General features: G+C 46.6%; 1 protein-coding gene across 6 annotated transcripts; it reads right to left on the minus strand.

Annotated features, from left to right (window-relative positions):
* Positions 1–403: 403 nt before the first annotated feature.
* Positions 404–24,394, minus strand: CCDC91 (coiled-coil domain containing 91). 6 transcript variants are annotated; one of them, XM_075580387.1, is made up of 5 exons: positions 24,258–24,394; positions 20,561–20,621; positions 19,751–19,798; positions 8,833–9,069; positions 404–2,209 (listed from the first exon to the last, which is right to left on the minus strand). In XM_075580387.1, exons 4-5 carry the CDS (start codon positions 9,058–9,060, stop codon positions 515–517), a joined length of 1,923 nt encoding a protein of 640 aa, XP_075436502.1. In that variant the 5' UTR covers positions 9,061–9,069; positions 19,751–19,798; positions 20,561–20,621; positions 24,258–24,394; the 3' UTR covers positions 404–514. The 6 variants fall into 6 exon arrangements, with proteins under 6 accessions (XP_075436502.1, XP_075436506.1, XP_075436503.1 ...); XM_075580391.1 differs by lacking the exon at positions 8,833–9,069 and adding an exon at positions 9,922–9,973 and having other exon boundaries at positions 24,258–24,391; XM_075580388.1 differs by lacking the exon at positions 19,751–19,798.
* Between the last annotated feature and the right edge of the window lie 1,188 nt (positions 24,395–25,582).

Raw genomic sequence — 25,582 nt, forward strand, 5'->3', positions numbered from 1 at the left:
GATCCGTTACAACGCGGATCCGCTTGTAGCGCGATGTACGCGTGGCTCCCAATTTTCGTATTAATGAATACTTTACAACGCGATTATTGGTGTCTTAAATACTTTATTGCCCACAATGGTACATTATTTCTAACGCCATCCGCTTATAACGCGATGTGATTCTTTGGACCCCGAGCACAGCGTTAAAAGGGGGTTGAGGTGTATTTATTATTTTATCACATTTGGATTATTCCTATCACAATCATTGGTCACACTATTGCACTATATATGTGATATTTAATGCTATTTGGCATTCTTATTTCACTAATCACGACCACTAGAGCGCCGGGGGATTCTTTGTTCATTATTTAAAGAACAAAACATTTATTACTATTTGGTTACAGGGGGAAAAAAACACACCATGCTGTTTTCCATTCGTTTATTTTAATTAGCATAGTTAAGTACTATATGAGATGCTTCATAACCATTACTGGATCAACAACCCCAAATGCCTTTTCCAACCTCTGCAAACATCCTAGCTTTCTATAATGGCCTGCTCTGTCTTTAGGGGTTCTGTAGTGGAGGCTTCCCTGTTTATTAAATCCTTTTCGGAGATCCCCTCTTTTATCATCTTTGGGATTTCTTTGTCTAAGACCTCCCCTATCAACTGCTCAGAACTTTTCTGGATAATCTGTAGGATTTCTAGCTCCATGGCTTCCTCCACCCTCTCCTTTAGGGCTTCTGAAGTCTTCTCCTGTACAATCTCTTTTTCCGAGACCCCAGTCTTCACCATCTTTGGGATTTGTTTGTCCGAGGTCTCCCCTATCAACTGCTCAGAACTTTTCTTGATAATCTGTAGGATTTCTCGCTCCATGGCTTCCTCCACCCTCTCCTTAAGGGCTTCTGAAGTCTTCTCCTGTACAACCTCTTTTTCCGAGACCCCACTCTTCACCATCTTTGGGATTTCTTTGTCTGAGGTCTCCCCTATCAACTGCTCAGAACTTTTCTTGATAATCTGTAGGATTTCTCGCTCCGTGGCTTCCTCCACCCTCTCCTTAAGGGCTTCTGAAGTCTTCTCCTGTACAACCTCTTTTTCCGAGACCCCACTCTTCACCATCTTTGGGATTTCTTTGTCCGAGGACTCCCATATCAACTGCTCAGAACTTTTCTTGATAATCTGTAGGATTTCTTGCTCCGTGGCTTCCTCCACCCTCTCCTTTAGGGCTTCTGAAGTCTTCTCCTGTACAACCTCTTTTTCCGAGACCCCACTCTTCGCCATCTCTTTGTCCGAGGTCTCTCCTTCGATTAACTTTTCAGAACTTTTATTGATCATCTGTAGGATTTCTCTGCCTAGGGTTTCCTCCGTCCTCTTTTTGGTTCCTGTATCTGGGGTCTTCCTCAGTACCTCTTTTGCTGGGGGCTCCGAACTTATTGTATTTAGGAGTTCCGTGGCTGAGGCCTCCCTCTCTATAGAACCAATTTCCGAGACCCCACTCTTTATCATCTTTGGGATTTCTTTGTCTGAGGTCTGTCTCTTCAGTAGCGTTTCTGAATGTTTCTTGATAATCTGCAGGATTTCTCTCTCTATGGTTTTCTCCTTCCTCTCCATTAGGTCTCCTGTATCTGGGGTCTCCCTTCTTACATCCTCTTTTTCCGAGGTGTCCCCCCTTATTGGATATCGGCTTCCAGTAGCCGAGGTCTCCCACCTTACTAACACTTCTGAACTTTTCTTGATAATCTGGATGATAGCTCTTTCTAGAGGTTTCTCCATCCTCTCCATTAGGGTGCCTATATCTGGCGTCTCCCTTCTTACACCTTTTTTTGAGGGGTCCCCCATTACTGTATTAGGGGCTCCAGTAGCCGAGGTAGCCCTCTTTAGTAACTTCTCTGAACTTCTCTTGATAATTTGTAGGGTTTCTCTCTCTATGGCTTCTTTATCTAAAGTCTCCATTTGTACCACCTCCTTTTCCGAGACCCTATTCTTGACCACCTTTCGGGTTTCTGTGTCCCGGGCCTCCATTCTCACGACTTCCTTTTCTCCTGGGGTCTCCCTCTTTCCTTCCTCCTTTTCTGAGGTCTGTGTAATCTTTAGGGTTTCTTTCCTAGGGATCTCACCCTTGACCACCTGTGTCTCTGTAGGCAACTCTTCTATCGCCGGGAGTCTATTGATACCCTCATGGCTCTTCCGAAATACAGAAGCCCAATTGAATGACCCTGTTCCCAGCCTGGTCTGTGAAGTATAAAGGAGATGATACCCAATTAGACTACTATTTAAAATCGCCAACCCGGTAAACAGAGAAAACCCTACGTACAGTATAATCACTTAATAACTCCATTGTCTTGAGTAGAACTCTGGGCAGTGTGTGATAGGCCAGTAATTATTACAGTACCTAACCCCGTGTTCTGTATCACTGGGTCCAATGTAGTCTCCTTCCAAGCTGGAAAGAAATGCAACACTCCAGGGGACTAATATAGGATTTATTTAAAGTGAAATCAAATTCACGTTTCGGTACTAACCACGGATCTTTAACAAGATATATTAGTGCAGCAATCACCTTGCTTATATTCCTTAATCTACATCACAAAACACCAGAGCAAGGAGGAGACCTTTAACATACCTCCATAACACGTGGTCTACGTTAACTGCAGATTGGCTACAGATATTACAGCGGTTATATGGGGTAATAGGAGGAGTTATAGGGAGGGGTTATATGGGGTAATAGGAGGAGTTATAGGGAGGGGTTATATGGGGTAATAGGAGGAGTTATAGGGAGCGGTTATATGGGGTAATAGGAGGAGTTATAGGGAGGGGGTATATGGGGTAATAGGAGGAGTTATAGGGAGAGGGTATATGGGGTAATAGGAGTTATAGGGAGCGGATATATGGGGTAATAGGAGGAGTTATAGAGAGCGGGTATATGGGGTAATAGGAAGAGTTATAGGGAGCGGTTATATGGGGGAATAGGAGGAGTTATAGGGAGGGGTTATATGGGGTAATAGGAGGAGTTATAGGGAGAGGGTATATGGGGTAATAGGAGGAGTTATAGGTAGTAGTTTATATGGGGTAATAGGAGGAGTTATAGGGAGAGGTTTATATGGGGTAATAGGAGGAGTTATAGGGAGGCGTTTTATGGGGTAATAGGAGGAGTTATAGGGAGCGGTTATATGGGGTAATAGGAGGAGTTATAGGGAGGCGTTTTATGGGTTAATAGGAGGAGTTATAGGGAGGGGGTTGATGGGGTAATAGGAGGAGTTATAGGGAGTAGTTTATATGGGACTATAGGAGGAGTTATAGGGAGCGGTTATATGGGGTAATAGGAGGAGTTATAGGGAGCGGGTTTATGGGGCAATAGGAGGAGTTATAGGGAGCGGGTATATGGGGCAATAGGAGGAGTTATAGGAAGGGGTTTATATGGGACAATAGGAGGAGTGATAGGGAGAGGTTATATGGGGTGAAAGGAGTTATAGGGTCTCATTTATCAAGATCTCCCAACTGCAAACTGGGGGAAATAGAAAATGTACTCCTTACCGCCATTTTCTTTTTTCGGCACAAGTTCATGATGGTGAGACGTGTGGGGGAGCTCCGCCCATCAGCAGTGAGTAGGCCAGAAAAAAAGCCTGTGCAGGTGTACTACAAAAGTCTCTTCCTCTCGCCTGCAGGATTTCCCACCAGCTAAACCACCCCTGGGGGACGGGACGGGAAAACACTCACCGCCGTGAACTTATTCCGGGGAAAATGGTGGTAACGAAGAGTTTTTTCTACTTTCCCTTTCCACGTTCACGGAGGCGGCGGCGGCAGCAGCACCACGCGTGGGACATACACAAGCAGTCAAGTGGAGGGCGAGGAAAACCAACATGATACTCAGAATATAAGGACACCTACGATGCCTATGTGTAGGTCTGGAGGAGCCTAGCAGTGACCCGGATAATCCTAACTTTGGAAAAGGTTGGTTTAATTAACCGGGTTCCAGCTCCCTCTTGTGTCTGGTTCCTGTCTGAATCAGAGAAGCATATCCTGAAACCCTGGAGGGAGATAAGCTGGCCGCAAGGTCTGTTACAGTGCGGACGCTTAACTTCTCTTCTTTGTGCTTTTCTTGGACTTGAACCACCCTTTCTGGCAGCCATAGATGTCGTCATCACTCTGTAAGGGTTCCCGTTCGGGGTTTGGCTGGAACTTGCCCTTACATGGCTGTAGTAGCCATCTTTGTTTCTGGCAAACCTCTCCCTGAACTGAGTAATTGGCTACAGCTGTTGCTGGACTCAAATTGCAGTCTGCTTTGTTGCTGCCTGCTGTGGAGCTCTGCACCTACTAGCTTTCCTTGCTATTTAGGGTCAGCCTCTTCCACCAGGAAGGGGCTGAGCATAAATCCTTTTGTAACATTTGCTTGTCACAAGCACTTGGTCTTGCCTAGCCTTCCCTGTGCTGAAGCCTTCTCTGTGCTGAAGCCTTATCGGTTCCCTGAGGCAGAGCCTGTGCCGAAGCTCCTGCTTCCTGAGGCCTATCCTGCTTCCTGAGGCCTACTCTGCTTCCTGAGGCCTAGCCTGCTTCCTGAGGCCTACCCTGCTTCCTGAGGCCTACCCTGCTTCCTGAGGCCTACCCTGCTCCTGAGGCCTACCCTGCTTCCTGAGGCCTACTCTGCTTCCTGAGGCCTACCCAGCTTACCCGATTACTGAAGCCTTCCCTGTTGCCGACCCCAGCCTGGATCACTACTATGCTGCTCTCTCCTACCCTGACCTGACTACGAAACCCACAATCCGGACTCGGCCTCGCGACTCCAAGTCGGTGCTGCTATATCCCCACCTCGGCCCTGCGGTCCCGTCCTGGTTGGTGTGCGAGCACACCCGTTACACACTCTAGTTGAGTGAGCTTGCAATCCTTCAGGACGTGTTTTCCCTGTATGCGTCACAGACACAGGTGGTGGCGATCCAATGAATCCTCCTGATGAAACCGCTGTGAAACGCGTCGGGGACGGATCCAAGATAGGAGAGAGAGGGACGCGTCTGCAGTGGAGGCGAACATCCGGTCACATCCAACTCGCAAGTGCGGGAACCCTCCCAGTCGGACGCCGAGTTCACGAGGAAGGAGGAGGAGGTGGTGAGAACGCCATCTTCCACCCTAACATATTTACCTTGTTACAAAAGCTTTTAAAGAATTGACACAACGCAAGTGTTGAATTTTATTGTTGATACAACATAAAGACTAATTTGACCACCTGCACTGTCAGTCTCTCCTCTCTGGCTTCTCTTGGAAGGTCCGCTTCCATCAGGCTACCAGCGAAGGTCATTGCCACAGATTTGGGACTAGCTTTAATTATTTGGGGGAATATGTGAGTATAACCCCTATCCCCTGCCTTGTTTTAGCCTTATTGTACTATAGTGTGTGTTGTTTTTATTTTCCGGTTAGTCCGTCTGCGCTCCCCGGTTTTGGCCGAAAAAGACATTTGTGAAGAATTAAGGGGAACAATTCATACCAAGGGTTTGAGCAGCAACCAACATCTCATATTTGTTTGTATAAATATATATCAGATCTTTTGGCATCGTTGTGTGCACTGGAATATCATGTAGACAGTGAGATACAGTCTGGTCACATCTCTGGGGTAACCCCCCGTTATTTCACGCACTTTATATTAAGGTGATAGGTTTTCTAACATTTTGACGATCTATGTGTTCCACCTTCTTGGAGCGAAGAGCGCCATTGGCAACCTTGTTTTGCAATGGTGATCCAATGAGCAAGTGCAGCCTTCGATGCCGCCTGCCTCTTTCTGGTACACTGTGGGAGCAAGAATAGTCTACCTAACGTCCTAAAGTCCTGCACCCGCTTCAGATACATCGCTTTACATCCAGCTTGTGCTGCTGTTCCTCCGTTGGATGGCAGGACAATCTCCAGATTTCAATGAAATGCAGATACTGCCTTACGTAGGATATGGGCGACAGACCGTTGGACAATTTTGTCCTGATGTATATCCAGGAACGGCTCTTGCAGAAAAATGCCTGCAACTCACACACTCTTCTCACCGATGTGATGCCGGCGAAGAACACTGTCTTGCGTGTTTGTGCCAGGCCCTCTAATGGTTCCAGTGGTGGTTCCACCATTGCCCGTAGCACCAGTGAGGAACACTGTCTGTGTTAGTATGGTTAGTGACAAGTCCTCTAATGGTTCCAGTGGAGGTTCCCCCATTGCCTGTAGCACCAGTGAGGAACTCGGTCTGTGTTAGCATGGTTAGTGACAGGTCACCTAATGGTTCCAGTGGAGGTTCCACCATTGCCTGTAGCACCAGTGAGGAATACAGGTCTTGTGTGTCAGCATGGTTAGTGACAGGTAATGGTTCCAATGGAGGTTCCACCATTGCCCGTAGTACCAGGGACAGATCCAATGTATTCATTACATTCCGAATTTGCAGTCTCAGACTTTTTACTACTTGTAAAAATCTGGTAATGAGCTTCTCACTGGCCACGTCTCTTTCCAATAGTGCTGTTAGAGCCGACACCTGGACCTTCTCGGAGCCGAGGCTTAAATCCTCTCAAAACCTGTCTGAAGGAATTCGACTAGCACAGCTGAGGTAGGGTTAATGCAGTTCTTCTCCTTTACCCTTGCCCCATCGTAGGAATCTAAACCAGATCCGGTAATATACCTTGGATGTTGACTCCTTTCAGGCACGGCTCGGTGTCTCAATGGCCTTCTCTGAAAGGTCCTCTTGCTTTAGCAACTGCCAGGCCGCTATCTCCAATGTCTGTGGGATGGGTGTTTATTGGTCTTTGGGGTAGTCCTCATGGTCTGTCGATTGCCATGCGTACTGCCCGAGAATACCATGCTCGTCTTGGCCAGTTGGGTAAGATGACTATCAGCTCTGCCTTGTCTCTTTCTATTTGTCCTCAACCCTCTTGGTATGAGTGGAATTGGTGGGAAGACATATGCCAAAATAAAGTCCCACAGGAAACTCAGGGCATCTTTCCGGAAGGATTTAGTGGTACCTTCCTGTTGGAGATGGAGGCCATCAGATCTACCTCTGGCCGACCCCAACGCTGTTGAATCTGTTGAAAAAATGTTCCCATTCAAAGACCTGGATGTACTTGCCGTTGACTCAGGAAATTGGTGTTCAAGTTCTCCTGTCACTGGAGATAGACTGCACTTTATCTGTCTAGAAAAACTTTGCCCAAGTCATAATGCATCCCTTTACCTGCTTCTTGTTCCGCCTTGTCCTTGTACATGTGTCTCTGCCGTACTACCGTCTGATTTTTTTAAGACATGTCAACCCTGCATATACTCTTGAAACGGCATCAAGGCTTTCTCTACTGCCTTTAGTTCCAGAGAATTGGCATGGTGTGTCTTTTATTGGGGGTTGACCAACACCCCTGTGCTGTCCTGTCGCCCAGGTGAGCGCCCCAGCCTGACACACTTGTGTCTGTCGTAATGACCTTCAGTCCATTACATCCTTAAATTAAATGGCGTCATCAACTGGCAGCGTCTATCTCCTCGCCATCCTGGCAATCACCGCATCCACCTTTGGAGGTGTTTCCAACGTCACCCCGTGTTCCTCTGAGAAGGGGTACGTTATATAAAATTTTCTGGATATCACCATCGTTTTGTCTGGCTGTATCCACTCTGCTTCAATCATATCCTCATGGAGAGGGAACACTCGTACTGTCTTTTGTGTCTCTCTTGGTGAATCCTCTTCAGGATCTTCCGTTTCCAATGTCTCTCGTACCGCTGTAATCATGGCGACACCAACTCCGTATCAAACTGAGCGCCCTCCTCCTGATCAGAAGAGTCTAGGTGTTCTCCCTCAGACAATACCCGACTCCTCAGATGAGGACCCTCTTCTGTCCAGACATGTCGGTGACCTTGACCTCTTCGACTGTCCGTTATTTGATTGTGACACCACCATCTCCACGGTCTGTGTCACGGTGTCCTTCATCCGTTGGAGAAAGGAATCCATTTGGTCCGGAGCCTGGACGCCTTCAGCTTTAAGGAAGTCCTCACTAACGTTCTTCCCTTCCAAAGGTGGCTCTTCGATATTGTTATAGGGTCTGTTATAGGGTCTGGATGGGAGTAGCACTAAGTCATACTTACTGTGGCTCTTCTGTGTCTTAATACTTTTCTTCTTGTGACGTAAAGCCTCCAAAGAAACTTTGAAGCACCCTCCTCACGTAATCCAACAGAGGAACCGTAGACATTAAACAAACACCTTATTAAGTTCCATGAGTCTTCTGCTCTCTCTTTGGAGCATCCTCTCCTGCAGACCACACCAGCAGCACTCTATTGCCCCAGCTGTGTGTTACATTCCCTCCCTCACGAGGTTTCCACCAGCTTACCGCGGTACCTCCTAGTTTCACCCCACTTTCGGTGGCGTGCCAACTTCTAGCGCTACGGCGCTTGCACATCTCCTCGTGGGGGTCCATCTCCGGCAGCGCTCAGAAGCAACTCTGCTGTCCGCCCTGGTCGTTCCTGGGGTATCCACCCCGTGACGCGACACCGGATCTTCAGCGGAGGATAGGCCGAGAGAACGCCTCCGCTGGCTGAACTAAACTGGTAGTCCTAGGGAGAGTGCCCAAAAACCAACAAACCTACTTCACTGAGGACAGAAAAAAGACTGCAGGTGAGAGGAGGAGTGTTTTGTAGCACACCTGTTGAAGCTTTGTCCTGTTCTACTGATGGGAGGAGCTCCCCGTACGTATCACCGTCATGAACGTTGACCAGTGCACCGATATATATAACAGAAAACTGCCGTGTTTACAATAAGACCGATTTGATCTGAGAAACGAATCCTGTGGGTTTGCATAACGAGACCCCCCCTCCTCATCCAGTTCACCACCAGAATTGACATTTTCCCTCTTCCAGGAACGGGTGCCTACCTGATCTCCGGACATCTCCTCTTCTGCGTAACCAATGGCGGATCCGCTCTTTGCAGGCAGGACCCTCTCCGATGGCTCCCGGAAGATGTTATTCATGGTCCTGACATATTCAGGCGGGGTGGTGGCGGTAAGCCTTGGGAGGTGGCCAACGCACTCTTCTGGAAGAGTTACGGCTGGGCTACGTTGGTGTCCCACTCTGCTAAACATGGCGCTTGGAAGAAGTGGCATCTGTTCCACCTACAGACAACCCCCTCCCCACCCCTCGGTGAGTCAAAGGGGTAGGAATACCCCGGAACTCTGATAGCAGTTCTCAGAGCTCAGTGATAACCCTACCCCCCAAAGCGTTTAGACGACAATAGCCCTGACACTAATCTTTCATCCATTGTACGGTTGACATAGACACAACTTGTAACCAATGTTGGCACTACCATATGTGTAGCCGATTTGGCTGCACCACCATCTTTAGGGGGCCCAACCTCCGGCACTTATGTTAGTAGCCGGAATGGCGTTCTGGAAATTCTAAAGGACCCCCTCTCTACACCCCCCTCCCCCCCTCCTCAGACCTTACCTATGGTCCTAAGGGTCTTACCCGGTGCAGGTAGCCCATCCCAGAGGTCCTAACACAGAAGTCGGAACCCAACTTCGGCAATCACCGCTTGGGTGGGCTACCTCTGACGCCCTCTCAGCAAGTATGGTCCCCAGGGAGACAGGAGGGGGACTTTCTTTTAAATTTGCATCGCTGCTTACAGTAGTTTCTCCCCTGCTTGTAACCATATTTGGGTGCACCTCCAAGCTAAACCAGCATCGCGTTTATGGTACAATTTGTACGGTACCAAATGTGGCACAAAATCAATATTTGCCCTTTGCTCTTACTACACCCCTCTCAGATATTGACAAGGAGGGTAATAACCACTGACAAACATGGACGTATACCCAGGCAGTAAAGCAGCTGAGATGATCAAAGATTGTGTGTGTGTCATTATATGTGTTACGTGTGTCCCCAAACCTGCTCCATTCAACCCCCTATCACGTCATTTAGAGCTAAATCCATTACGCTTCATTAAAGCAGTGATCACAATGTGATGTTACCTAAAGCAGGGATCGACGTTCTGTTCCCTGAGATGGTCAAGGTTCCTCTCAGCTAATTATATGGAAAAACAACGGAAGTAATTGGATGTTGCAGGGTTTGGATGGGAGTAACACTAAGACATACTTACCGTCACGTTATTGGGAGTTATAGGGTGTGGATGGGAGTAACAGTAAGACACACTCACCGTCACGTTATTGGGAGTTATAGGGCCTGGATGGGAGTAACACTAAGACATACTTACTGTCACGTTATTGGGAGTTATAGGGACTGGATGGGAGTAACACTAAGACATACTTACCGTCACGTTATTGGGAGTTATAGGGACTGGATGGGAGTAACACTAAGACATACTTACCGTCACGTTATTGGGAGTTATAGGGTCTGGATGGGAGTAACACTAAGACACACTTACCGTCACGTTATTGGAAGTTATAGGGTGTGGATGGAAGTAACACTAAGACACACTTACCGTCACGTTATTGGGAGTTATAGGGCCTGGGTGGGAGTAACACTAAGACATACTTACCGTCACGTTATTGGGAGTTATAGGGTGTAGATGGGAGTAACACTAAGACATACTTACCATCACGTTATTGGGAGTTATAGGGACTGTATGGGAGTAACACTAAGACACACTTACCGTCACATTATTGGGAGTTATAGGGCCTGGATGGGAGTAACACTAAGACATACTTACCGTCACATTATTGGGAGTTATAGGGTCTGTATGGGAGTAACACTAAGATATACTTACCGTCACGTTAATAGGAGTTATAGGGTCTGGATGGGAGTAACACTAAGACACACTTACCGTCAAGTTATTGGGAGTTATAGGGCCTGGATGGGAGTAACACTAAGACACACTCACCGTCACGTTATTGGGAGTTATAGGGCCTGGATGGGAGTAACACTAAGACATATTTACCGTCACGTTATTAGGAGTTATAGGGTCTGAATGGAAGTAACACTAAGACATACTTACCGTCACGTTATTGGGAGTTATAGGGACTGGATGGGAGTAACACTAAGACATACTTACCGTCACGTTATTGGGAGTTATAGGGCCTGGATGGGAGTAACATTATGACATACTTACCGTCACGTTATTGGGAGTTATAGGGTCTGGATGGGAGTAACACTAAGACACACTCACCGTCACGTTATTGGGAGTTATAGGGCCTGGATGGGAGTAACACTAAGACATACTTACCGTCACGTTATTGGGAGTTATAGGGACTGGATGGGAGTAACACTAAGACATACTTACCGTCACGTTATTGGGAGTTATAGGGCCTGGATGGAAGTAACACTAAGACACAATTACCGTCACGTTATTGGGAGTTATAGGGTGTGGATGGGAGTAACACTAAGACATACTTACCGTCACGTTATTGGGAGTTACAGGGCCTGGATGAGAGTAACACTAAGACATACTTACCGTCACGTTATTGGGAGTTATAGGGTCTGGATGGGAGTAACACTAAGACATACTTACCATCACGTTATTGGGAGTTATAGGGACTGGATGGGAGTAACACTAAGACATACTTACCGTCACGTTATTGGGAGTTATAGGGCCTGGATGGGAGTAACACTAAGACATACTTATCGTCACGTTATTGGGAATTATAGGGTCTGGATAGGAGTAACACTAAGACATACTTACCGTCACGTTATTGAGAGTTATAGGGTCTGGATGGGAGTAACACTAAGACATACTTACCGTCACGTTATTGGGAGTTATAGGGCCTGGATGGGAGTAACACTAAGACATACTTACTATCACGTTATTGGGAGTTATAGGGACTGGATGGGAGTAACACTAAGACATACTTACCGTCACGTTATTGGGAGTTATAGGGCCTGGATGGGAGTAACACTAAGACATACTTACCGTCACGTTATTGGGAGTTATAGGGTCTGGATGGGAGTAACACTAAGACATACTTACCATCACGTTATTGGGAGTTATAGGGACTGGATGGGAGTAACACTAAGACATACTTACCGTCACGTTATTGGGAGTTATAGGGCCTGGATGGGAGTAACACTAAGACATACTTACCGTCACGTTATTGGGAATTATAGGGTCTGGATGGGAGTAACACTAAGACATACTTACTGTCACGTTATTGGGAGTTATAGGGTCTGGATGGGAGTAACACTAAGACATACTTACCGTCACGTTATTGGGAGTTATAGGGCCTGGATGGGAGTAACACTAAGACATACTTACTATCACGTTATTGGGAGTTATAGGGACTGGATGGGAGTAACACTAAGACATACTTACCGTCACGTTATTGGGAGTTATAGGGCCTGGATGGGAGTAACACTAAGACATACTTACCGTCACGTTATTGGGAGTTATAGGGCCTGGATGGGAGTAACACTAAGACATACTTACTATCACGTTATTGGGAGTTATAGGGCCTGGATGGGAGTAACACTAAGACACACTTACCGTCACGTTATTGGGAGTTATAGGGACTGGATGGGAGTAACACTAAGACACACTTACCGTCACGTTATTGGGAGTTAAAGGGCCTGGATGGGAGTAACACTAAGACATACTTACCGTCACGTTATTGGGAGTTATAGGGACTGGATGGGAGTAACACTAAGACATACTTACCGTCACGTTATTGGGAGTTATAGGGTCTGGATGGGAGTAACACTAAGACATACTTACCGTCACGTTATTGGGAGTTATAGGGTCTGGATGGGAGTAACACTAAGACATACTTACCGTCACGTTATTGGGAGTTATAGGGCCTGGATGGGAGTAACACTAAGACATACTTACCGTCACGTTATATGGCCTGGATGGGAGTAACACTAAGACATACTTACCGTCACGTTATTGGGAGTTATAGGGCCTGGATGGGAGTAACACTAATACATACTTACCGTCACGTTATTGGGAGTTATAGGGCCTGGATGGGAGTAACACTAAGACATACTTACCGTCACATTATTGGGAGTTATAGAGTCTGGATGGGAGTAACACTAAGACACACTTACCGTCACGTTATTGGGAGTTATAGGGACTGGATGGGAGTAACACTAAGACACACTTACCGTCACGTTATTGGGAGTTATAGGGCCTGGATGGGAGTAACACTAAGACATACTTACCGTCACGTTATTGGGAGTTATAGGGACTGGATGGGAGTAACACTAAGACATACTTACCGTCATGTTATTGGGAGTTATAGGGTCTGGATGGGAGTAACACTAAGACATACTTACCGTCACGTTATTGGGAGTTATAGGGTCTGGATGGGAGTAACACTAAGACATACTTACCGTCACGTTATTGGGAGTTATAGGGCCTGGATGGGAGTAACACTAAGACATACTTACCGTCACGTTATTGGGAGTTATAGGGCCTGGATGGGAGTAACACTAAGACATACTTACCGTCACGTTATTGGGAGTTATAGGGCCTGGATGGGAGTAACACTAAGACATACTTACCGTCACATTATTGGGAGTTATAGAGTCTGGATGGGAGTAACACTAAGACACACTTACCGTCACGTTATTGGGAGTTATAGGGTCTGGATGGGAGTAACATTAAGACATACTTACCGTCACGTTATTGGGAGTTATAGGGACTGGATGGGAGTAACACTAAGACACACTTACTGTCATGTTATTGGGAGTTACAGGGTCTGGATGGGAGTAACACTAAGACATACTTACCGTCACGTTATTGGGAGTTATAGGGCCTGGATGGGAGTAACACTAAGACATACTTACCGTCACGTTATTGGGAGTTATAGGGCCTGGATGGGAGTAACACTAAGACATACTTACCGTCACGTTACTGGGAGTTATAGGGTCAGGATGGGAGTAACACTAAGACATACTTACCATCACGTTACTGGGAGTTATAGGGTCAGGATGGGAGTAACACTAAGACATACTTACCGTCACGTTATTGGGAGTTATAGGGCCTGGATGGGAGTAACACTAAGACACACTTACTGTCACGTTATTGTGAGTTATAGGGACTGGGTGGGAGTAACACTAAGACATACTTACCGTCACGTTATTGGGAGTTATAGGGCCTGGATGGGAGTAACACTAAGACATACTTACTATCACGTTATTGGGAGTTATAGGGACTGGATGGGAGTAACACTAAGACATACTTACCGTCACGTTATTGGGAGTTATAGGGCCTGGATGGGAGTAACACTAAGACATACTTACCGTCACGTTATTGGGAGTTATAGGGCCTGGATGGGAGTAACACTAAGACATACTTACTATCACGTTATTGGGAGTTATAGGGCCTGGATGGGAGTAACACTAAGACACACTTACCGTCACGTTATTGGGAGTTATAGGGACTGGATGGGAGTAACACTAAGACACACTTACCGTCACGTTATTGGGAGTTAAAGGGCCTGGATGGGAGTAACACTAAGACATACTTACCGTCACGTTATTGGGAGTTATAGGGACTGGATGGGAGTAACACTAAGACATACTTACCGTCACGTTATTGGGAGTTATAGGGTCTGGATGGGAGTAACACTAAGACATACTTACCGTCACGTTATTGGGAGTTATAGGGTCTGGATGGGAGTAACACTAAGACATACTTACCGTCACGTTATTGGGAGTTATAGGGCCTGGATGGGAGTAACACTAAGACATACTTACCGTCACGTTATATGGCCTGGATGGGAGTAACACTAAGACATACTTACCGTCACGTTATTGGGAGTTATAGGGCCTGGATGGGAGTAACACTAATACATACTTACCGTCACGTTATTGGGAGTTATAGGGCCTGGATGGGAGTAACACTAAGACATACTTACCGTCACATTATTGGGAGTTATAGAGTCTGGATGGGAGTAACACTAAGACACACTTACCGTCACGTTATTGGGAGTTATAGGGACTGGATGGGAGTAACACTAAGACACACTTACCGTCACGTTATTGGGAGTTATAGGGCCTGGATGGGAGTAACACTAAGACATACTTACCGTCACGTTATTGGGAGTTATAGGGACTGGATGGGAGTAACACTAAGACATACTTACCGTCATGTTATTGGGAGTTATAGGGTCTGGATGGGAGTAACACTAAGACATACTTACCGTCACGTTATTGGGAGTTATAGGGTCTGGATGGGAGTAACACTAAGACATACTTACCGTCACGTTATTGGGAGTTATAGGGCCTGGATGGGAGTAACACTAAGACATACTTACCGTCACGTTATTGGGAGTTATAGGGCCTGGATGGGAGTAACACTAAGACATACTTACCGTCACGTTATTGGGAGTTATAGGGCCTGGATGGGAGTAACACTAAGACATACTTACCGTCACATTATTGGGAGTTATAGAGTCTGGATGGGAGTAACACTAAGACACACTTACCGTCACGTTATTGGGAGTTATAGGGTCTGGATGGGAGTAACATTAAGACATACTTACCGTCACGTTATTGGGAGTTATAGGGACTGGATGGGAGTAACACTAAGACACACTTACTGTCATGTTATTGGGAGTTACAGGGTCTGGATGGGAGTAACACTAAGACATACTTACCGTCACGTTATTGGGAGTTATAGGGCCTGGATGGGAGTAACACTAAGACATACTTACCGTCACGTTATTGGGAGTTATAGGGCCTGGATGGGAGTAACACTAAGACATACTTACCGTCACGTTACTGGGAGTTATAGGGTCAGGATGGGAGTAACACTAAGACATACTTACCATCACGTTACTGGGAATTATAGGGTCAGGATGGGAGTAACACTAAGACATACTTACCGTCACGTTATTGGGAGTTATAGGGCCTGGATGGGAGTAACACTAAGACACACTTACTGTCACGTTATTGTGAGTTATAGGGACTGGGTGGGAGTAACACTAAGACATACTTACCGTCACGTTATTGGAAGTTATAGGGTCTGGATGGGAGTAACACTAAGACATACTTACCGTCACGTTATTGGGAGTTATAGGGCCTGGATGGGAGTAACACTAAGACATACTTACCGTCACGTTATTGGGAGTTATAAGGTCTGGATGGGAGCAACACTAAGACATACTTACCGTCACGTTATTGGGAGTTATAGGGTGTGGGTGGGAGTAACACTAAGACATACTTACCGTCACGTTATTGGGAGTTATAGGGTCTGGATGGGAGTAACACTAAGACATACTTACCATCACGGTATTGGAAGTTATAGGGCCTGGATGGGAGTAACACTAAGACATACTTACCATCACGTTATTGGAAGTTATAGGGTCTGGATGGGAGTAACACTAAGACATACTTACCGTCACGTTATTGGGAGTTATAGGGTGTGGGTGGGAGTAACACTAAGACATACTTACCGTCACGTTATTGGGAGTTATAGGGTCTGGATGGGAGTAACACTAAGACATACTTACCGTCACGTTATTGGAAGTTATAGGGTCTGGATGGGAGTAACACTAAGACATACTTACCGTCACGTTATTGGGAGTTATAGGGTCTGGATGGGAGTAACACTAAGACATACTTACCGTCACGTTATTGGGAGTTATAGGGCCTGGATGGGAGTAACATTAAGACATACTTACCGTCACTTTATTGGGAGTTATAGGGCCTGGATGGGACTAACACTAAGACATACTTACCGTCACGTTATTGGGAATTATAGGGCCTGGATGGGAGTAACACTAAGACATACTTACCATCACGTTATTGGGAGTTATAGGGTCTGGATGGGAGTAACACTAAGACACACTTACCGTCACGTTATTGGAAGTTATAGGGTCTGGATGGGAGTAACACTAAGACATACTTACCGTCACGTTATTGGGAGTTATAGAGTCTGGATGGGAGTAACACTAAGACACACTTACCGTCACGTTATTGGGAGTTATAGGGTCTGGATGGGAGTAACACTAAGACACAATTACCGTCACGTTATTGAGAGTTATAGGGTGTGGATGGGAGTAACACTAAGACATACTTACCGTCACGTTATTGGGAGTTACAGGGCCTGGATGGGAGTAATATTAAGACACACTTACCGTCACGTTATTGGAAGTTATAGGGTCTGGATGGGAGTAACACTAAGACATACTTACCGTCACGTTATTGGGAGTTATAGAGTCTGGATGGGAGTAACACTAAGATACACTTACCGTCACGTTATTGGGAGTTATAGGGTCTGGAAGGGAGTAACATTAAGACATACTTACCGTCACGTTATTGGGCGTTATAGGGTCTGGATGAGAGTAACACTAAGACATACTTACCGTCATGTTATTGGGAGTTATAGGGACTGGATGGAGTAACACTAAGACACACTTACCGTCACGTTATTGGAAGTTATAGGGACTGGATGGGATTAACACTAAGACATACTTACCGTCACGTTATTGGGAGTTATAGGGTCTGGATGGGAGTAACACTAAGACATACTTACCATCACGGTATTGGAAGTTATAGGGCCTGGATGGGAGTAACACTAAGACATACTTACCATCACGTTATTGGAAGTTATAGGGTCTGGATGGGAGTAACACTAAGACATACTTACCGTCACGTTATTGGGAGTTATAGGGTCTGGATGGGAGTAACACTAAGACATACTTACCGTCACGTTATTGGGAGTTATAGGGCCTGGATGGGAGTAACATTAAGACATACTTACCGTCACTTTATTGGGAGTTATAGGGCCTGGATGGGAGTAACACTAAGACATACTTACCGTCACGTTATTGGAAGTTATAGGGTCTGGATGGGAGTAACACTAAGACATACTTACCGTCACGTTATTGGGAGTTATAGGGTCTGGATGGGAGTAACACTAAGACATACTTACCGTCACGTTATTGGGAGTTATAGGGCCTGGATGGGTGTAACATTAAGACATACTTACCGTCACTTTATTGGGAGTTATAGGGCCTGGATGGGACTAACACTAAGACATACTTACCGTCACGTTATTGGGAATTATAGGGTCTGGATGGGAGTAACACTAAGACACACTTACCGTCACGTTATTGGGAGTTATAGGGTCTGGATGGGAGTAACACTAAGACACACTTACCGTCACGTTATTGGAAGTTATAGGGTCTGGATGGGAGTAACACTAAGACATACTTACCGTCACGTTATTGGGAGTTATAGAGTCTGGATGGGAGTAACACTAAGACACACTTACCGTCACGTTATTGGGAGTTATAGGGTCTGGATGGGAGTAACACTAAGACACAATTACCGTCACGTTATTGAGAGTTATAGGGTGTGGATGGGAGTAACACTAAGACATACTTACCGTCACGTTATTGGGAGTTACAGGGCCTGGATGGGAGTAATATTAAGACACACTTACCGTCACGTTATTGGAAGTTATAGGGTCTGGATGGGAGTAACACTAAGACATACTTACCGTCACGTTATTGGGAGTTATAGAGTCTGGATGGGAGTAACACTAAGACACACTTACCGTCACGTTATTGGGAGTTATAGGGTCTGGATGGGAGTAACATTATACTGGCGACACACTTTATTCGAGCTCGGCTAGTCCCACGAATTCGGGTATACCCGGGTGTATTGAGGTTTGTGACTGTTTTCTGCCCGAGTGCATTGGGTTATTTTCCAAGCAGGGATTGAAGCATTTTATTCCCACTGGCTGCAATACTGCACAGTATATATATTTATACTGCATTACAATTCATGAATTTATGCCATCTGGTAGACACTTGAAGCATTGCAGCCTATTAAATCCTAATCATTATCATTTAACAGATCAGCCGCCCGTCAGCCAGGCATGAACCCAGGCTGGGAAGGCAAACGCAACGGGGCTTGTCAGAGGTGAGGAGCGGCGCATTCCAGGAATCTGCCAGGTACATACTGGGTATTTGCTCGAATAAAGTGTGTCGGTGCAGTAAGACATACTTACCGTCACGTTATTGGGCGTTATAGGGTCTGGATGAGAGTAACACTAAGACATACTTACCGTCATGTTATTGGGAGTTATAGGGACTGGATGGAGTAACACTAAGACATACTTACCGTCACATTATTGGGAGTTATAGGGCCTGGATGGGAGTAACACTAAGACACACTTACCGTCACGTTATTGGAAGTTATAGGGACTGGATGGGAATAACACTAAGACATACTTACCGTCACGTTATTGGGAGTTATAGGGTGTGGATGAGAGTAACACTAAGACATACTTACCGTCACGTTACTGGGAGTTATAGGGCCTGGATGGGAGTAAAACTAAGACATACTTACCGTCACGTTATTGGGAGTTATAGGGCCTGGATGGGAGTAACACTAAGACATACTTACTGTCACGTTATTGGGAGTAATTGGGACTGGATGGGAGTAACACTAAGACATACTTACCGTCACGTTATTGGAAGTTATAGAGTCTGGATGGGAGTAACACTAAGACATACTTACCGTCACGTTATTGGGAGTTATAGGGACTGGATGGGAGTAACACTAAGACATACTTACCGTCACGTTATTGTGAGTTATTGGATGGGAGTAACACTAAGACATACTTACCGTCACGTTATTGGGAGTTATAGGATCTGGATGGGAGTAACACTAAGACATACTTACCGTCACATTATTAGGAGTTATAGGGTCTGGATGCGAGTAACACTAAGACATACTTACCGTCACGTTATTGGGAGTTATAGGGCATGGATGGGAGTAACACTAAGACACACTTACCATCACATTATTAGGAGTTATAGGGTCTGGATGCGAGTAACACTAAGACATACTTACCGTCACGTTATTGGAAGTTATAGTAACACTAAGACATACCTATTGGAAGACAACCCAACAATATCCTACACCAACGTGACAGTAACCCTATGCAAAAGAGACGTAGAAAGGCCGTTGTTATTCCATATAATTTGCTTAGAAGATACTCATTAACCTCAGGGAACAGAACGTATGTCCCTGCTTCAGGCCACGTCCCGGATGTAATGCAGCTTGGTGGATCGGGACTCTGTGAGCTAACGGAGAAGGTTACTAGATCAACGCAAGTGTTGGGAGGTCCTGTGTGTCCCAGTTGGCTTACTTTTGAACCAAGATCAAAGCCGGGATACAGATATTTCTGAAGGTCACTGCTGAAGGTTACTCCGGATCTGGACTGGGTTTACACCCTCCAGTCCCACCCAAAAGGTCACTCTTGATCTGGACTGGGTTTACACCCTCCAGTCCCACCCAAAAGGTCACTCCGGATCTGGACTGGGGTTACACCCTCCTGTCCCCCTCTCCCCCCCCCTCCACCCAAAAGGTCACTGCTGAAGGTCACTCTGGATCTGGACTGGGGTTACACCCTCCCCCCCACCCCCCCAAAAGGTCACTGCAGAAGGTCACTCCGGATCTGGACTGGGGTTACACCCTCCCACCCTCCCAAAAGGTCACTGCTGAAGGTCACTCCGGATCTGGACTGCGGTTACACCCTCCCCCCCACCCCCCAAAAGGTCACTGCAGAAGGTCACTCCGGATCTGGACTGGGGTTACACCCTCCCCCCCACCCCCCATGAGGTCACTGCAGAAGGTCACTCCGAATCTGGACTGGGGTTAAACCTTCCTCCCTCCCAAAAAGCCTACAAGACAACTTACTCCCTCAGTTGTCTTTCCTGGAGACAGTACTTGCACGTGCTAATGTAGTTTTTCCAGGCTTCTGCAGGCACAGGATGAACACGTGTTATGAGGGTATATGGGGGAATAGGAGGAGTTATAGGGAGGGGGTATATGGGGGAATAGGAGGAGTTATAGGGAGCGGTTATGTGGGGTAATAGGAAGAGTTATAGGGAGGGGGTATAAGGGGTAATAGGAGGAGTTATAGGGAGGGGTTATATGAGGTAATAGGAGGAGTTATAGGGAGCGGTTATATGGGGTAATAGGAGGAGTTATAGGGAGCGGTTATATGGGGGAATAGGAGGAGTTATAGGGAGGGGGTATATGGGGTAATAGGAGGAGTTATAGGGAGGGGTTATATGGGGTAATAGGAGGAGTTATAGGGAGCGGTTATATGGGGGAATAGGAGGAGTTATAGGGAGAGGTTATATGGGGGAATAGAAGGAGTTATAGGGAGCTGTTATATGGGGTAATAGGAGTTATAGGGAGGGGGTATATGGGGTAATAGGAGGAGTTATAGGGAGCGGGATTATGGGGTAATAGGAGGAGTTATAGGGAGGGGGTATATGGGGTAATAGGAGGAGTTATAGGGAGAGGTTATATGGGGGAATAGAAGGAGTTATAGGTAGCGGTTATATGGGGTAATAGGAGGAGTTATAGGGAGCGGTTATATGGGGTAATAGGAGGAGTTATAGGGAGGGGGTATATGGGGTAATAGGAGGTGTTATAGGGAGGGGGTATATGGGGGAATAGGAGGAGTTATAGGGAGGGGGTATATGGGGTAATAGGAGGAGTTATAGGGAGGGGTTATATGGGGTAATAGGAGGAGTTATAGGGAGCGGTTATATGGGGGAATAGGAGGAGTTATAGGGAGGGGGTATATGGGGTAATAGGAGGAGTTATAGGGAGAGGTTATATGGGGTAATAGGAGGAGTTATAGGGAGCGGGTATATGGGGTAATAGGAGGAGTTATAGGGAGGGGGTATATGGGGGGATAGGAGGAGATATAGGGAGGGGGTATATGGGGTAATAGGAGGAGTTATAGGGAGGGGGTATATGGGGTAATAGGAGGAGTTATAGGGAGCAGGTATATGGGGTAATAGGAGGAGTTATAGGGAGAGGTTATATGGGGGAATAGAAGGAGTTATAGGGAGCGGTTATATGGGGTAATAGGAGGAGTTATAGGGAGGGGGTATATGGGGTAATAGGAGGAGTTATAGGGAGCGGGTATATGGGGTCATAGGAGGATTTATAGGGAGGGGGTATATGGGGTAATAGGAGGAGTTATAAGGAGGGGGTATATGGGGTAATAGGAGGAGTTATAGGGAGAGGTTATATGGGGGAATAGAAGGAGTTATAGGTAGCGGTTATATGGGGTAATAGGAGGAGTTATAGGGAGCGGTTATATGGGGTAATAGGAGGAGTTATAGGGAGGGGGTATATGGGGTAATAGGAGGAGTTATAGGGAGTGGGTATATGGGGTAATAGGAGGAGTTATAGGGAGAGGGTATATGGGGTAATAGGAGGAGTTATAGGGAGCAGGTATATGGGGTAATAGGAGGAGTTATAGGGAGCGGGTATATGGGGTAATAGGAGGAGTTATAGGGAGGGGGTATATGGGGTAAAAGGAGGAGTTATAGGGAGGGGGTATATGGGGTAATAGGAGGAGTTATAGGGAGAGGTTATATGGGAGAATAGAAGGAGTTATAGGTAGCGGTTATATGGGGTAATAGGAGGAGTTATAGGGAGCGGTTATATGGGGAAAATAGGAGGAGTTATAGGGAGAGGTTATATGGGGTAATAGGAGGAGTTATAGGGAGCGGTTATACGGGGTAATAGGAGGAGTTATAGGGAGCGGGTATATGGGGTAATAGGAGGAGTTACAGGGAGCGGTTATATGGGGTATTAGGAGGAGTTATAGGGAGGGGGTATATGGGGTAATAGGAGGAGTTATAGGGAGAGGGTATATGGGGTAATAGGATGAATTATAGGGAGCAGGTATATGGGGTAATAGGAGGAGTTATAGGGAGGGGGTATATGGGGTAATAGGAGGAGTTATAGGGAGAGGGTATATGGGGTAATAGGATGAGTTATAGGGAGCGGGTATATGGGGTAATAGGAGGAGTTATAGGGAGGGGTTATATGGGGTAATAGGAGGAGCTATAGGGAGCGGTTATATGGGGTAATAGGAGGAGTTACAGGGAGCGGTTATATGGGGTAATAGGAGGAGTTATAGGGAGGGGTTATACGGGGTAATAGGAGAAGTTACAGGGAGCGGTTATATGGGGTATTAGGGGGAGTTATAGGGAGGGGTTATACTGGGGTAATAGGAGTTATAGGGAGCGGTTATATGGGGTAATAGGAGGAGTTATAGGGAGCGGTTATATGGGGTAATAGGAGGAGTTATTGGGAGAGGTTATATGGGGTAATAGGAGGAGTTATAAGGAGAGGTTATATGGGGTAATAGGAGGAGTAATAAGGAGCGGTTATATCGGGTAATAGGAGGAGTTATAGGGAGGGGGTATATGGGGTAATAGGAGGAGTTATAGGGAGGGGTTATATGGGGTAATAGGAGTAATAGGGAGAGGTTATATGGGGTCATAGGAGTTATAGGGAGAGGTTATTGGGGTAAATGGAGGAGTTATATGGGGTAATAGGAGGAGTTATAGGGAGAGGTTATATGGGGTAATAGGAGGAGTTATAGGGAGAGGTAATTGGGGTAATAGGAGGAGTTATAGGGAGGGGTTATATGGGGTAATAGGAGGAGTTATAGGGAGCGGTTAAATGGGGTAATAGGAGGAGTTATAGGGAGAGGTTAAATGGGGTAATAAGAAGAGTTATAGGGAAGGGTTATATGGGGTAATAGGAGGAGTTATGGGGAGAGGGGTTATATCGGGTAATAGGAGGAGTTATAGGGAGCGGTTATATGGGGTAATAGGAGGAGTTATGGGGAGGGGTTATATGGGGTAATAGGAGGAGTTATGGGGAGGGGTTATATGGGGTAATAGGAGGAGTTATAGGGAGCGGTTATATGGGGTAATAGGAGGAGTTATGGGGAGGGGTTATATGGGGTAATAGGAGGAGTTATGGGGAGGGGTTATATGGGGTAATAGGAGGAGTTATAGGGAGAGGTTATATGGGGCAATAGGAGGAGTTATAGGGAGAGGTTATATGGGGTAATAGGAGGAGTTATAGGGAGCAGGTATATGGGGCAATAGGAGGAGTTATAGGGAGCGGGTATATGGGGTTATAGGAGGAGTTATAGGGAGCGGTTATATGGGGTAATAGGAGGAGTTATAGGGAGCAGTTATATGGGGTAATAGGAGGAGTTATAGGGAGATGTTTTTTCCCCTCTCACCTCACCTGCACTTGCCCCCTCAGCCATCTGGGATTATAATTGCCCCTCTAACCTACACTGTGGATTCAAATTGCCCCTCTCATCCCCCGGTGCGATTGTAATTGCTTCTCTTACCTCTCATGTGGGTTATTACTCTCTCACCTAACAGGAGGTTATAATTGCCCCTCACACCCCCTATGTGGGTAATCACTGCCCTTCACCCCCCCCCCCCACTTTGGCAGTAATTACTGCCCCTCACCCCTCCCCTCTGTGGGTAATTACTACCCCTCACACCCCCTGTAGGGTAATAACTGCCCTTCACCTAATTACTACCCCTCTCACCTTCTCTTTCACTCTCTCCCATTATATTTGCCCGGGCTCCTCTCAGTGCGGTGCCTCCAGTCCCTGGCACGTGCCCCCCCTGGGACACCCACCTCAGGGTGGATAATGAGGGGCAGGATCCCTGTATACATGGGGGGGGGGAAGAGGGGGTACATATGGGATGGGGGTGGGGGCTTTGCAGCCTGCAGGGCTGCTTTGTGACATCAGCAGAGGTGTGATGTCATGCCCTACCGCATGGGGGAGCTGTGTACCAGATGTGGGGGGAGGGGGGCTGAGACTGGGAGTTTGGGCTCTGCCCACTTACCTGCTGACGTCACGCAGAAGAGGCAGAGGTGTGATGTCATGTCTTCTTTTCGTTTAACAAACAATTTGTATTGGTTTTCATGGAGAAAAAAGGGGGGAAGAGAGGGGTGGAGGAGGGGAGGGGGAGGACGGTGGGGGGGGGAGGGAGACGCAGCGAGCTGGTGATTCGGGGGTATTAATCTTAATTGTAGGGCCATAAGTCCCAGACCTTGTGGAACCGGTCCAGGCTCTGGTTCAGGAAGGCCGACAAGCACTCCATCAATTTAACCTCATTCGTTCTACGGAGGACTATCTGTTTGGACTGGGTTTTTTATTTTTTTCCCTGTTCGCTGTTGGCCGTTGGCCGTTGGCCGTTGGCCGTTGGCCGTTGGCTGTTGGCGAGCTGCCGTGAGCAGGTGGGAGATTAGTTTTCTCGTGGAAGCCATTGGTTTCGCTAGAAGGAACACCAGGGGGTCCAGAGGGATCCCTTCTCCTGCTATTTCCTCAGCTATAGAGCAGATCATATTCCAGAATATCAGGACCTCAGGGCGTGACCGTAGGATGGGTGCCAGGTCTCCACCCCGACCACACCCTCTCCAACACATATCGGGCTGGTCAGGGAAGATCTGGCCCGGCCTTCTCGGGGACAGGTACCAATGAAATAGAACTTTGGATATATTCTCTTTGGCATTAGTACATGTGATGTCATTTCATCCTACAGGGGAGGGGGGGGGGAGTCTGGGGTGAGGGGAGAGAGTGTGTGTGTGTGTGTGTGTGTGTGTGTGTGTGTGTGTGTGTGTGTGACGGGGGGTGGGGGGTGGGAGAGAGTCTGTCTGTGTGTGTGAGTCCAGTGTGTGTGTGTGAAATGGGGGGGGGGGGGTTGAGAGAGAGTCTGTCTGTCTGTTTGTGTGAGTCTGTATATATTATATATATTATTTTTTTTATAATATGACACACAAAAGGACGCAGGAACCTCTATTAAAAGCACTCAGACTTGTCTAGTAACAAATGCAATCAGACGCAGACAGGTTAAATGACCAAAA

Source organism: Ascaphus truei, chromosome 23, assembly GCF_040206685.1.
Source record: "Ascaphus truei isolate aAscTru1 chromosome 23, aAscTru1.hap1, whole genome shotgun sequence".
Classification (NCBI taxonomy): Eukaryota; Metazoa; Chordata; class Amphibia; order Anura; family Ascaphidae; genus Ascaphus; species Ascaphus truei.